At 46.3% G+C, this 13,447-nt stretch overlaps 2 protein-coding genes and 1 non-coding gene across 4 annotated transcripts; 2 read left to right on the top strand and 1 right to left on the bottom strand.

Annotated features, from left to right (window-relative positions):
* Positions 1-29: 29 nt before the first annotated feature.
* On the bottom strand, positions 30-101 carry trnap-ugg (transfer RNA proline (anticodon UGG)). The gene has a single exon. It is a non-coding gene; the product is annotated as a tRNA-Pro (tRNA).
* A 281-nt stretch (positions 102-382) lies between these two features.
* Positions 383-5,588, top strand: LOC148397470 (STAM-binding protein-like A). Of its 2 annotated transcripts, none has more exons than XM_088376262.1 (10): positions 383-549; positions 1,387-1,611; positions 1,688-1,763; positions 1,827-1,922; positions 2,587-2,953; positions 3,641-3,768; positions 3,952-4,089; positions 4,501-4,613; positions 4,674-4,773; positions 4,954-5,588. In XM_088376262.1, exons 2-10 carry the CDS (start codon positions 1,409-1,411, stop codon positions 5,008-5,010), a joined length of 1,278 nt encoding a protein of 425 aa, XP_088232388.1. In that variant the 5' UTR covers positions 383-549; positions 1,387-1,408; the 3' UTR covers positions 5,011-5,588. The 2 variants fall into 2 exon arrangements, with proteins under 2 accessions (XP_088232388.1, XP_088232389.1); XM_088376263.1 differs by having other exon boundaries at positions 396-549; positions 1,372-1,611.
* Positions 5,589-6,439: 851 nt separating this feature from the next.
* On the top strand, positions 6,440-13,301 carry ppil2 (peptidylprolyl isomerase (cyclophilin)-like 2). Its single transcript, XM_088375183.1, has 20 exons — positions 6,440-6,606; positions 6,860-6,909; positions 7,314-7,359; positions 7,448-7,510; positions 7,637-7,688; positions 7,766-7,817; positions 7,918-8,009; positions 8,191-8,280; positions 8,356-8,431; positions 8,507-8,667; positions 9,110-9,185; positions 9,899-10,005; positions 10,663-10,752; positions 10,842-10,875; positions 11,707-11,824; positions 11,909-11,965; positions 12,054-12,126; positions 12,341-12,403; positions 12,487-12,635; positions 12,949-13,301. The coding sequence occupies exons 1-20, from the start codon at positions 6,575-6,577 to the stop codon at positions 13,052-13,054; spliced, it is 1,587 nt and encodes a 528-aa protein (XP_088231309.1). The 5' UTR covers positions 6,440-6,574; the 3' UTR covers positions 13,055-13,301.
* The last annotated feature ends 146 nt before the right edge of the window (positions 13,302-13,447 follow it).

Below are 13,447 nucleotides of genomic sequence, written 5' to 3'. Positions count from 1 at the left end.
ATAACTTAACAGTACCCCTGGTAAAAGATGGGCTCGTCCGGGATTTGAACCCGGGACCTCTCGCACCCAAAGCGAGAATCATACCCCTAGACCAACGAGCCGCGCTACGCCTTATCCGCTACTTCTTTTTATAGTTTTTACTAACTCATTGTGACGGCTGGAAATTGTATTCAAATTGAGCTACAAAGTACTTCTTGTTGTTTGGAGGGTTGTTTGTTTATCCCAGTTGACTTTGTAATGTTGTACTTTTGAAGTAATTCAAAGCACTGTAGGAAAAATATTGGATACTTCTCCAAGTGATTGAGAGAATTTTTTTACACCATACACACACACAAAAAAAAACCCCACGATGCACGCTCTGCGTCATCCAATCACATGCATCCCTCCCCTCACGTGACAATGCGTCATCTTGGACGAGATGTGATTGCGGAAGTCTTTCGATGTCGTCTCGTCGGCGGAGTTCCCTCCATTAATCTTGTTTGCGAGTCCGGAGTTGGGTACCGATTGGGGCTTGCTATATGTAGAATCTCCATTTTACACCGCGACCAGGTAAGGATGTCGCCAAATCGCCTATGCGGCCGTTTTTTTTTAATTCTTGTCCGTTCATGTAAAATAATGACCTGGTTAGCTACATGTGGCTAACGCGACATCCACGGCATGCATCTGACTGTGTTAAATTAGACATTTTTGAAGCACTATGAGACAGAAAAAAAACACGTTTTAATGTGGGACACATTAAAGTGCATTTTAAAGTGTCACAGTTTTCATTGTATGCACTAAACAAACACAGAACTCGCTGTGCCGTATAAGACGATTTGTTCAAAAGTGGGCAGTTTAAGACGCTTTAGCTGTCAAGTACATTAGATTAGGGCAACGTTTACCATTGAGTCAAGACTCACATTTTACTATCCAAATTCTTACATAACGCAAAGGAACAACTTATACAAAATATAAAAGTACAAAAATAATGATCTCTTCTCAATTTACTGACATATTTATAAGGTCAATCTTCTGTCAGAGCATTTCATTGTTTTGCATGCCACTAACATACAACAATTAAGCTTCACAATCGGAATCAAGCTCAATTTATCAGAGCTGTAAAAAAAACAAAAAGTGTTGCAAGTAAACAACTCGAAGTCCAATTTATCCAAAAAGTTACTTCAGTAGCTGTAATGGAGCAAATGGGGCACATTAATTACTACTGCAACTGTTGCGATCTTTTGAGAGGGTATGGCTCGTGTGACATGTGTCACCAAAAGTGTATGGTTGGCGTTTGTGTGGTTTAAAAAAAGATTCCTGCAGAGCTTTGACGCAGAAATGCAACTTTTATTTGTAATTTTCAAGTGTGTCAATTAATCACTGCAGCCCTAGTGTTTGTATTTCTAGTGTCCGAGGTTGGGCCGCCGTCATGGCAGACCACAGTGATGTCAGTCTACCACCGGAGGAGCGCGTCCGCATCCTTACCAAGAAGGGGAGCTGGGTGGACATCAACGACGACATGCCCCTGCGCCGCTACTTCCGCTCGGGCATGGAGATGATCCGCATGGCCAACATCTATGCCGAGGAAGGCAACATCGAACGCGCTTTCATCCTCTACAATAAGTACATCACGTAAGAGATGCCTACCCAGGACTGTGTGGAGATGTGCCCCAGCAAACTTGACCTTCTCCTTGTCTCCGCCACGTAGGCTCTTTGTCGAAAAGCTTCCCAAGCACCTGGATTATAAAACGGCAAATATTCCAGAGAAAAAGGACACGCAAAAGGTACGCGCAAAATGTCTGCCAAACCTTTTGTTACGCTTTCTTCACATTTGTGTTATCCTCCAGAAATTGAAGGATGTGGCGTTTCCTCAAGCCGAGATCTTGAAAAAAGCACTTCTCAAGAGATTTGAGCTAGACTACGAGCAGTACTGTGTCAAGAAGGTAAACACGACAATAAAGGCAGGTGGCTATTATTGCTTCGCTAAACATTCTCCTTGAACGTCCAAATTTTCCATTTACGTTACGCCTCACACTTTTTTTTTTAAACTGCTGTTGCAAACAAATTGCCCCAAGGGGACAATAAAGTATTCTTGATCTTGAAGGGACATTTTAAGTAGATACGCAACACGCGGTGCATTAGCGGTGGAAAGACATCACATTTGCTGCAAGTTGGTTACGTTTGAGGTTCACAGCGCATTCATGATCTAAATATGGTGCATTACAAGTATGTAGTATACAAATCTTCACTTGACCAAAAAAAAAAAAAGGCATTTTGTGGTGAAATGGCACATTAGACGTCCATAAAGAGTATATACGATGTGGATATGCGTAACCAACAGAATTTACAGTACATTGGAGAATGATCTCTAAAAATGGGACGTTATCGACAGACTGGGTTGCACCAATACCATATCAGTATCAGTGCCGATACCGTAAATCTGTACTCATAAATGCTCTGAAACTACCACACAATACCATTTTACCAGCCCTCCCCCAAACTAGCATAAACGTCAACTACTAACGGTACCTGTATATTTAATCAAATGCAGTTTCTTCTTGAAAAGTCTGCTAGCTTAATGCTAACAGATGATAATGCTCCTTCCAGAAAGCCGAGGAGGAGGCTCTGGCTCTGCAGCAGACCCGTCAGCGGGCGCTGGACGCCGAACGGGAACGCGTGGCCGTAATGCAGCGGCGGCAGCAAGAGCAGGAGCAGTTCAGCGCCTTTGAGGAGATGATTCGGCGCCAGGATCTGGAGCGAGAGCGCCAACGCGTTCTGCTGGAGTTGGGCCAGCCCCCGGCACCTCCCCCGGACGCACCGCTCATCCCGGGCATCCGAGGCCCGCCACTCATCTCGCCCACCCCGCCGCACAGCCCCAGGGACCCATCTGCCAACTGCGCTCCCTCATCCGTAGCCCCGCCCAGCTTCGATCGTGCCCTCAAGCCCGGCTCGCTGGCCAGCCCTGGGAACAATGGTAGGTGTGTGGACATCAAGAGATGAGCCCCAGACTTAACATGTGGGCAGAACGTTTTGAATTGTGGCCACTGTGTAGCTCGAAGACGAGTTTGCCATCCGGAATTGCAGCCACCAATTTATGGTTGCAAAAGACAAAGTCGTGTACAGAAAATATAAATTAATGATACATTAGGGCTGTCGCGGACAAATTTTTTTAAAATTGACTAAGCTGTCAATGACCCTGCTGATTTTGGACACATTTCCCCGCAATAATGTCGTCACTTTACCCTCGCCCAGGATCTCTGATGGAGCACGCTGCGCTATGCTAAGTTAGCTGGAAAAGCTTTACCATGCACTGAGACACGTTTAACCGGTCACGGCAATTTAGCGGAAGACGCTTTGCTGCCGCGGCGAGGCCAAAGCAAGCATCGCTTTGTGAGAATTACACAAAACACGCGTTCTTAAGTGTTACGTAGCAGCTCTTGGCAATTTCTCGCCGTCGATAAATAGGGCACGATGGTAAAACGTCATGTGGAGAAAATAGTCAAGCGTGCTTGCTTCAAGAGAGAGAGAGAAAAGTTGACGGAACAGATAGTAAGCCCAAAAGTTGTCATTTCATGCAGAATTTCGACATATTGAGTGGCCACAATTGACAAAAAAGAAACGCTGTGTTGTCAACTCGCCTTATCGTCCTACCCGCCCCTAGCTGAGCTGATGGCGGACGCCCTCCGCCAGCTCCTCGTGCCGTCGGAAGTGTGTCGAAGTTTCCTGCGGCTGGCCGAGGCCAACACCAGCCGGGCCGTGGAAACCTGCGGCATCCTCTGCGGGAAACTGGTACTCGAGCCCAATATCCAAATATTGATTCCATTAGAAAAATAGGGCCATCTCCACTACTTGCCCGTAAATGTAAATCAATCTATATTTGATGTTTTGACATCTCAATATGAACGGCAATTGACTCTTTTGACAGTTAAGTGTTACCAATGGCAAAAGTCTGTCCAATTGTTAACTTTCCAGACCAGAAACACATTCACCGTGACGCACGTCATCGTTCCCAAGCAGTGCGGCGGCCCAGACTATTGCGACACGGAAAACGAAGAGGAGCTCTTCCTCATACAGGACCAGTATGCTCTTATCACCCTGGGCTGGATCCACGTGAGTCAACCTCCAAAGCGGAAATTCCTCTCAGTGTAGTTGCAACGTGAAAAACCAGTCACGCCGACATTCGAGTTCACCTCATTAAGCACGTCTTGCAGACGAGACGAGAACCTTGACTTACGAGGAGGAGGTTAGCGCCAAAGCTAACCTATTTCCCGTCACCTTCGTGCGAGTTTGCTAATGAAACGACGTAGCCGAGCGGGACTTGCTCAATCGTATCTGATTGTGGTGTGATTATTCCGTACACGTAGCAGGAATGCACAAAAACAATTAGAAGCGACTAAATCGCCCTCAGTCGAATCAAATCAGAACATTGAGAACAGTTGGGAGCAAACGACGCGCAAAACAATAATAAATAGGCACTATTAGCATTCTTAGCTATGCACTTTCTTCTTTTTCTTTTTCTAGACTCACCCAACCCAGACGGCGTTCTTGTCCAGCGTGGACCTGCACACGCACTGCTCGTATCAGATGATGCTACCGGAGTCCATCGCCATCGTCTGCTCGCCCAAGTTCAACGAGTGAGGCTCGCTTGTCGTAAAAAAAGAAATGACAAAATCGTTCACGTTTCTTCCTTCCAGGGTGGGCTACTTCAGACTGACGGATCGGGGAACCAATGAGATCTCCTCATGTAAGCAAAAGGGATTTCACCCTCACAGTAAAGACCCGCCGCTATTTACAGTGAGTACACTTGACGACGCAAAGCTGCAAGTTCAAGTTGACGGTAAACAAAGGTGCTGATTCCCGGCAAGACAGGAAGCGCCTTTGGTGCGCTGAGGGAACTGTTTTAAAACAAAAAAATTTGGGGAGCGGGGACCCTTCATAATTGTAATGCCTTTGTGTGTTTTCCTTAAAACGCAGCATGCTGGCCACGTCACGATCTCCAATGACGCCGTTTCCGTGATGGATTTGCGGTGATTCGTGGTTTTTTTTCCCCCCCCTTTTGGCCCCTCTCCTTTTCCTTCGACGATGACACTCAAAGACTGTTTTATCGCACCAGAGAGTTTTTATTTGTTTCCAGGACGTGTGTCCGCATTGTCCTGCAAACCAGAAGTGTTCTCGGAAGGAACAACAAAAACGAACAACTTTGTCATTATCTTTGGCGTCTGCTGTTGAATGCATTTGTGTTCTTCTACAAGCTTTCGCCTGACTGATATGGGTGCCAAGGGCGGGGATGTGGGTAACAATGGATGTTCAGACTTTGTTAAAGGCGGTTGGAACTCAGGTGCAAACTCATCAAACATCTCAACCTTTTTTAAATTTTTTTTGAAAGGGCGTCGGTCGAAGCTTGTGTTCCTCGCGTGTCTTTGCTTCTAAAAACGTGAATGTACAACTCCACTAACCCCCCCCCCCCCCCACCTCGCGCGCCGTTCTCACCTCACGTTTTGGTTTGTGACCCTCTTTGTGAAGAATTACACCACCCCCAATGTACATATGCAAATATTTTCCGTTATAAAATGCCAAGAAGAAATAAACTAACTGTACTTGTTTTGGCACGTTTGTCTCCCTGCCTCTGTCATTAAGAGCATTTTTTTAACAATCTTAACATCCATCCATCTTCTGTACTGCTTTGTCCCCACGGGGGTTGCGGGCATGCTGGAGCCTATCCCAGCTGTCATCGAGCAGTAGGCGGAGGACACCCTGAATCGGTTGCCAGCCAATCGCAAGGCACACAGAGACGAACAACCATCTGCACGCGCACTCACACCTAGGGGCAATTTGGAGTGCTCAATCGGCCTACCAAGCATGTTTTTGGGGATGTGGGAGGAAACCAGAGTGCCCGGAGAAAACCCACATGGACACGGGGAGAACATGCAAACACCACACAGGGAGGGCCGGAGGTGGAATCAAACCCGCACCCTCCTAACTGTGAGGCCGACGTGCTAGCCAGTGCACCACCGAGCCGCCTCAATCTTAACATTTAACACCAAATGTTGTGAAGGTTTTCTTTTTTTATTTGTATTCAATTTGATGAAAGCATTTCAATACCATATGGGTAACAATACACGGTTTCTATAAATAGTACACAGTACATTATTTAGAAAATCGTGCTTTAGTACTTCAATAATTGGTCAGGTCAAATATACAATGTCCAGATTATTTAAGTCATTTATTGAAAGAAAACGAGATTGCTTCTCATTACTATGATGTATTCGCCTAGAATGATTTCTACCAATAAATCTCTTGTGCGCTATCATAATTACGCTCTATATTTAATGACTAGAACCGTGCAAAAAAATGTAACTTGAACTTGAAGGGTTTGCCCGATGAAGGCGCTGAAGTGACCTTCCAATTAAACAACGACGACGAAGAAGAACAGTAACAATAGTCCAGTCCGGATGGTGGCGGTAATGCTCTATAGAAGCTGGTTGCCAACCGTCATTAAATAAAAGAAGAAAAGCGTCAACATCCGAGTCAAACTAGCAAAAATTTCTGTCCTCAAAACATCATTTGACTCTTTTTGCAACCAAAAGACGCCAACATGGGGAAGCGGCAGCATCAAAAGGACAAAATGTAAATTCTGATTACATGTAATTATGTTTGATTATGTGCCGCATAGTTACAACGCGCCTGTTGTTGTTGTTAGCTCCCGTGGCTAATGCTAACGAGCTGTTTATCGCTGATTCAAACGTGTTGAAGTTATTACTTTTGAACCCATCGTTATGAAAATGAATGGCGTTTACTCTCGCCGTTGTCTGAGGTCATCCCAACCAGCGCGACTGTCTGCTTTCCTCCGTTAAAAGCGTCGTGTTCTTCGCCCACGCAGGTATATTACGTGTACCGAGTACACTAACTTCTATGGAGGCAAGCGGGCGGGTAAGTTAAGATAAATTACCTTTTCAAATAAGGACATTTTTAATCCATGGCATTAGTTCTCAAGCCTGTTGCTCGAGGGCCGATGTCCAGCATGTTTTCAACGAGTCCCGGCGGGCCCTGCTGCTGCAACGCAATTGATTCAAGTGTTCCGTTAATCAGTCGGCAGAAACTAGATGACGACCCAGATCATTTGAATTGAAATCAATTGGTGTTGCAGCGGGGAGACATGCGGGGAAAAATGTAATTTTTTCATATCACTTTTCTTTTCATTGTGGTTCTTTCATAACGAATGTCTGTGATTTTAAGCTTCTTAGTCAGTTGTGGTGTTCTGTCCTTGTTTACAAACATGGAGTCCCCTATTGTGAATGTTGTTTGTCAATATCAACTTTTGTTTTGGCCGTCAGAAATCCCGCAGGCCAATTTCAGACGCCTTCCGTTCGACCACTGCAGGTGCGCCCAAACGGCTTGATGTTGCGATGTGCACTGAAGCTCACGTGATTGTGATCCTTTTTGTTTTGTTTTTTGTCTTGCTCCCCAGCTTGTCCCTTCAGCCGTTTTCTTATCCCATGTGCACTGCGGACGGTGTCGTCTTTGACCTGCTGTGAGTACGTTCACGTTTGATCACGAGCAGCTTTTGGTTTTATATTGCTTTGGACGTGTCTCTCTCTCTCTCTCTCTCTCTCTCTCTCTCTCTCTCTCTCTCTCTCTCTCTCTCTCTCTCTCTTAGGAGCATTATTCCTTGGATCAAGAGGTACGGGACGAATCCCATATCTGGAGAGGTAACACTCACCTCGGCATATTCACAGGTTGGATTCACCTTTGCACAGAATTTCTTTTCATTTCTTTTCCTACGCAGAAACTGGAGGCCAAGTCACTGGTCAAGCTCAACTTTTCCAAGAACAACGAAGGTTATTGTCAATGACAAAACAGCTCCAGTCACTTACGAATGCAATGAATGTGCTTTTTCTCAAAAGTCTCGCCCACTTATGACAATGACCGTTCCACCAGGCAAATATCACTGTCCTGTTCTGTACTCGGTCTTCACAAATAATTCTCACATCGTCGCCAACAAGGTCACCGGCAATGTTTACTCCAATGAGGTGAGTCACAACAACATGCGCACGCACACAAAATACACGATTAGATGTTGAAAAATTGCGCAAGTATGAGAAGAAAAAATGAGTAAAAGGGATTCATATTCAAATGCGAAACGAGGAATATAAATACGTTGTGATCAACTGGGACGACTTATGTCTCTGCCTGCCGTTTGCGTGTTTTCAGGCAGTGGAGCAGCTCAACATTAAGACAAAAAATTTCAAAGATCTGTTGACTGATGAAGAATTTACCAGAAAAGACATCATCACGCTTCAGGTTGTTTTTCTTTGAAGCGTGCCGTTTCAGAGTCGTCAAGAAGAAACTCGAGGTTCATTTCTTTCTCCCCGCCAGGATCCAAGCAACCTGGACAAGTTCAATGTGGCCAACTTTTTCCATGTGAAAAATGACCTCAAAGTGCCGGATCCCGGTCAGATGTCCATCAGATCTTTGCTTCTCAACTGTCGACATAAGGTAATAACAAAGCTGGTCTGTTGCAATGCAGATGAGGAGAAGGCCAAGCGCGACCCCTCGTACCACCTAAAGACCACCAACCTGGAGACCCGGGAGACCCTGGCCGAGCTGTATAAAGACTACAAGGGGGACCAGCTGCTGGCCGCCACCATGAAGGAACCTGAGTCCAAGAAGACGGACAAGCTCAACATGGTGAGTGGACGCAGCGGATGCCGAATTTTGCCACAATTCACATTGGCAACTTCGGGGGGCCCGGGCCGACATGTCCACGGGAGGGAGCCAAACACAAGCTTAGAAATTCAAACATGGCCAAAACGAAACCGCAAGAAGCTTCAATCGGCAAAAGCTCAAGGAGTGATGCTGAGACTATTGCAAAAAACGCACAAACTTGATGCGAGCTTTGTTTGCACCGATCTGTAAAATCTGGCCTCGAATGGCACGTTTCTACGTGCCGGCCAAGATGGCCATCGGGACCTCCATGGAGAGTGCGCCAACATCTCGCTCGCCCGGCCCGACGTACTCGCATGAGCGGGATGCGAAATTGCGCGTTCCTTCACGTGGGGCAAGCGTGCGCAAAGGCGGACAGAAGCGGCACACTCGACGCCAAAAGCAGAAAATAATTTTTATCTTCCAGGCTCACTACTCGACGGGTCGAGTGGCCGCCTCCTTCACATCAACGGCCATGACGCCGGCCACCACCAACCAAGCAGGCAAGTCCCCTCAAACCGCCGACACCTGGCTCCAAATACAACATTACGACTCAAGTAAAATAGATATACTTCCAATGAAAGAATCCCACCCCCCTTCCCCCGCTTTCAATGACGTTGAATGTGCAGGAAAGAAACTAAACAGCTTAAAGCAGAATGTTACGTGCTGTGTTGTCAAAAACAAACCTCTTTTTCTGACTTGAATCGGATTACTTTCTTGCGAAGATCATTTTGATTTGCTAAACTGCAGACATGAAGGATTTTAGGGGGAGGGAAGAACTGTGCAGGACTTTCTTCCAAAAGTCATACAAAGGCCAGAAAATAATGTTATGTCTTATTAACATTTCAGTTCATTAGACACAGCAGTTGATGTATCTCAAGGTACACCTGCGACAAACTGATATTGCCGGAAAGTAAAAAAAAAAAAAAAAAATTTCGCTGAGGCGTCACGAGGAACAATAGCGGACTTGCACAGCTGTGCCAGAAGTGAATTGGAGCCTGCGTGAAGCTGGCCCCCCACCCAACACAAAATTTAAGGGAAATAGTCTGTTTTGTTTGTGTTGGTTTGCGCTGTGAAAATTTTCATTTGTGCTGCAACGTTTTTATTTAGTTGTGCGAGATTGCATAAGTCATCCAGAGTTCACTCAGGAGTAAAACAAGAGCAGGCGCCTGACTCTGATTTGTGTGTGTGGGGGTGTGTGTGCGCGTGAGTGTAGACGCCATCGCAGACGACACGGTGCGCTACAGCTACATCAAGAAGAAAGGTTACGTGCGCCTGAACACCAATAAAGGAGACCTCAACGTGGAGTTGCACTGTGACAAGGTATTGATTTTTTTGGGGGGGGAGGGTTGTTTATTTGGGTTGGCCATCACTTCAGCCAATCAGAATGCTGCTTGGACACGCAGTGATTTTTCACGCTGTTGAGAAATTAATGAACGGTGCTTGCATTTCCCATACGCTCGCCATCACACTGAGCCTCTGCTCACCTTCCGCTGCGCATCTCGTTGAAAGAACACTTAACACTTGCTCCAACAACGCTCACTGGCCACATCGCATGATGGAACGTGAGTATGGATACCCGGCACCCGGGTAGAACAAAATCCGATGGCACACGTTAGCGTTGGGTGACTAACAGGATCGTAGCCTGACACATTGTCAAAAGTCACTTAAGTGAATAATTCCAAGTATTTTTGCATGATGTCATCAGCAGAGATCCTGGGATGCATTTGCAGTATTCCCGCGCTAAAAGACAAAAACTAGCCAAAGCCGAAAACGATAGTTGTCACTGGGGATCCACCGATATGCAAACTATGGCTGATACCGATATCCGATATAAATTCTTCTGTTATGGCCGATAATCGATACTTTGTAATATACTCTTACCTTTTTGTATTTGAAAAGATCGCAGTCCAGATGTGGCTTGAAAGTGGTGGCTAACTACCAAATACATATTGCACCTTGTCCCGTGTGCTCTGGCAGATTCCCAAAGCGTGTGAGAACTTCATTGGGCTGTGCAAGAGAGGCTACTACGACGGCACTGTCTTCCACCGGTCCATTCGCAATTTTATGGTAAGGACACAAAAACGAAGTTGTCCTTCTCCTCATTGGTGAGCCTAGCTAAAGCTAAGCCCCACTCCCACCCCTTCTCGGTCTTCCAGATTCAAGGAGGCGACCCGACCGGCACGGGCACAGGTACTGCCAGCCGCACACTCGACTCAGGACCTTGCGCAACAAACGGCCCGTCCCGTCTGTGTTTGCATCTCCTTTTAGGGGGAGTGTGTAGACATGGAAGTGGGGGCCGCTGTTAAAAAAAATAAAATAAAAAAGGCATTCCGGACGTGACAGGTAAAGAGGGATCGGGCGCTATGCCAGGCCGCCTTACATCACAGCGTATGTTGCGGCGGCGGCGGCAGCAGCAGCGTAAAGCGCCTCCAGTGCAACTTGAGTCGTTTGCCGTCAACAAATGTTCAACTCAGCTCAGTGGCCTAGTGGTAGAGTGTCCACCCTGAGACTGGAAGGTTGTGGCTTCCAACCCCGGCCGGGTCATACCAAAGACTATAAAAATGGGACCCATTGCCACCCTGCTTGGCACTCAGCATCAAGGGTTGGAATTGGGGGGTGAGATCACCAGATGATTTCCGAGCACGGCACCGCTGCTGCTCACTGTTCCCCTCTCCCCCAGGGGATGGATCAAAATCACGCGGCGATGGGTTAAATGCAGAGGACAAATTTCGCCACACCCAGATGTGTGTGTGACGATGATCATTGGGACTTTAACTGCTTGCTTGACGGTTTGTCAAGTCAAATATAGCAGAACCTCTGAATTCACACATCCGATGTTTTTTGTTCTGTTTTTATTTACCACAAGCAAAGAAATTGGAGGAGGGAAAATCCTCCAAAATGTTGCGCGTTCAAACCAAGTTGTCACGGCCGTGTCGCATGCGTACGTTTCCCCGAGCCGGAGCCGACCCGCGGGAATTTGCACTGTCTGATTGCTCCAGTGTCTACGTACGTTGGCCGCAGGTGGAGAATCCTTCTGGGGGAAAGCTTTCAAGGACGAGTTCCGACCCAACTTGTCCCACACGGGCCGGGGTGTTCTTAGCATGGCTAACTCTGGTCCAAACACCAACAAGTCCCAGTTGTAAGGCATCGTCTCTCGTATTTTCAAGTTTCCTGCAAAGAGAAGAGCTTTGCCATTTGAACATGTGCTTGTGTTTTCCATCAGCTTCATCACATTCCGCTCCTGCTCCTACCTGGACAGGAAACACACAGTGTTTGGAAGGTGAGCGCTTGGTTAGCATGCATCAAAATTCTACCCATGGAGCAGGTTTCACTGAACTGCGCCCATTTTACGATCATTCCCACAACAGGGTTGTCGGTGGGTTTGAAACGTTGACAGCCATGGAGAGTGTGGAGAGTGACCCCAAAACAGACAAACCAAAGGTGAGAAGCACTGGGGACTCGGGTGAGAAAAAAAACAAAAAAACAAAAAAACAACTCGGTTGGCAGAAGAGACGCAGCAGTTGACGAGGACTCCTCATGTAGCGCGCAGTCGAGCCAAATTTGACCATTTTCACTTTGGACATGAAATTTGTAATATAAGCATATCTTAATGTATTATTGTTCTCCTAAATTCAGTGTTTTTCCTCTTCAACAGTCTGAGATCAAGATCATAAGCGCGACCGTGTTTGTGGACCCGTACGAAGAGGCCGACGCTGAGGTTAGCTCAAGTTTGGTTTGTTTGCGCCGGATCCTCGCAGCACTTGGAACCAAGCCTGGTTTCAGTTTGGATTTGTGTTTTAGATTGCCGTCGAGCGGGAGAAGGAGCAACAGCAGCAGCAGGAGAAAGAGCAGCAGCTGGCCAGCGCCACCCTGAGGATAACCAATGAAACACTGGCGCCCAAGGCCTTCAAGCAAGGCGTGGGCAAATACATTAACCCCACCGCAGCAGTGTAAGTGGCCCATGGGTGATATTTTTAGCTATTGATATTTTTTTATTATATTAGTTTTTTTTAAATCTGACAGCTGAGTTATTAGCCTGAATAAAATAGCTCCTGTTTGGTCTTTTCAGCCTTTAAACAAAGACTTGAATGACTTTGTCTTTTAGTATTTAACTTTCCTAAGCGCCAACTATGACCCTCCCGAAAGCCTTATCCAAACATGCCAGCACAGTACCACAAACTCGGGTTCATCCCAAATTTAAATGAGCTCAGCATCCTCTTGTGGCATGAATTTGTGTGCGACGTTAACCTTGTCGTCGTCCAGGAAACGTCCGACTACAGAAGAAGAAAGCGGTCCTTCGACAAGTAGCGTCGCTGCTGCCAAGAAACCAAAAGGAAAGAGCACTTTTGGGGACTTCAGCTCCTGGTAGCAGCAACCTCAATTAGATTTTTTTGTTTTGTAACTTTTATTTTTGTAGTAGCGTTTGTCACCCAAGCAACCTCAATTTGATTAAAAAAAAAAAGAAAAAAAATCTCTTTCACTGTCTTAGCATATTTTTATTTTATTTTTTTCCACAAACAAGAAATATAATTTTTTTCCGCTGGCCCTGGGTGCTTTTGTAGATCCCTAAATGTAATGTCAAGTCATGTGATAAAGGCTTCCTGCACCACTTTCAAGATGGAAGTCATTTTTCTTTTATCCTAATGTCATTGGGCAGTGGGCAAATCGCAGGGCACACAGAGACGAACAACCATCCACACTCGCACTCACACCGAGGGGCAATTTGGAATGCTCAATCGGCCTATACCAAGCGTGTTTTTGG

The sequence above is a fragment of the Syngnathus floridae genome, chromosome 5, assembly GCF_059516105.1.
Source record: "Syngnathus floridae isolate MCC-2025c chromosome 5, RoL_Sflo_1.0, whole genome shotgun sequence".
NCBI classification, from domain to species: domain Eukaryota; kingdom Metazoa; phylum Chordata; class Actinopteri; order Syngnathiformes; family Syngnathidae; genus Syngnathus; species Syngnathus floridae.
Note: the sequence above shows the minus strand (reverse complement) of the source record. Positions and strands in the feature narration are given on the sequence as shown.

What these genes read in the sequence shown, in the direction of transcription:
- LOC148397470 (XM_088376262.1), top strand. Translation starts at nt 1,409, where the DNA reads ATGGCAGACCACAGTGATGTCAGTCTACCACCGGAGGAGCGCGTCCGC. An exon ending in GGCCAGCCCTGGGAACAATG is followed by an intron (nt 2,954 to 3,640) that starts GTAGGTGTGTGG and finishes ACCCGCCCCTAG; the next exon opens with CTGAGCTGATGGCGGACGCC. An exon ending in AAGACCCGCCGCTATTTACA is followed by an intron (nt 4,774 to 4,953) that starts GTGAGTACACTT and finishes CTTAAAACGCAG; the next exon opens with CATGCTGGCCACGTCACGAT.
- ppil2 (XM_088375183.1), top strand. Translation starts at nt 6,575, where the DNA reads ATGGGGAAGCGGCAGCATCAAAAGGACAAAAT. An exon ending in AGACGGACAAGCTCAACATG is followed by an intron (nt 8,668 to 9,109) that starts GTGAGTGGACGC and finishes TTTATCTTCCAG; the next exon opens with GCTCACTACTCGACGGGTCG. An exon ending in GGCCACCACCAACCAAGCAG is followed by an intron (nt 9,186 to 9,898) that starts GCAAGTCCCCTC and finishes GCGTGAGTGTAG; the next exon opens with ACGCCATCGCAGACGACACG.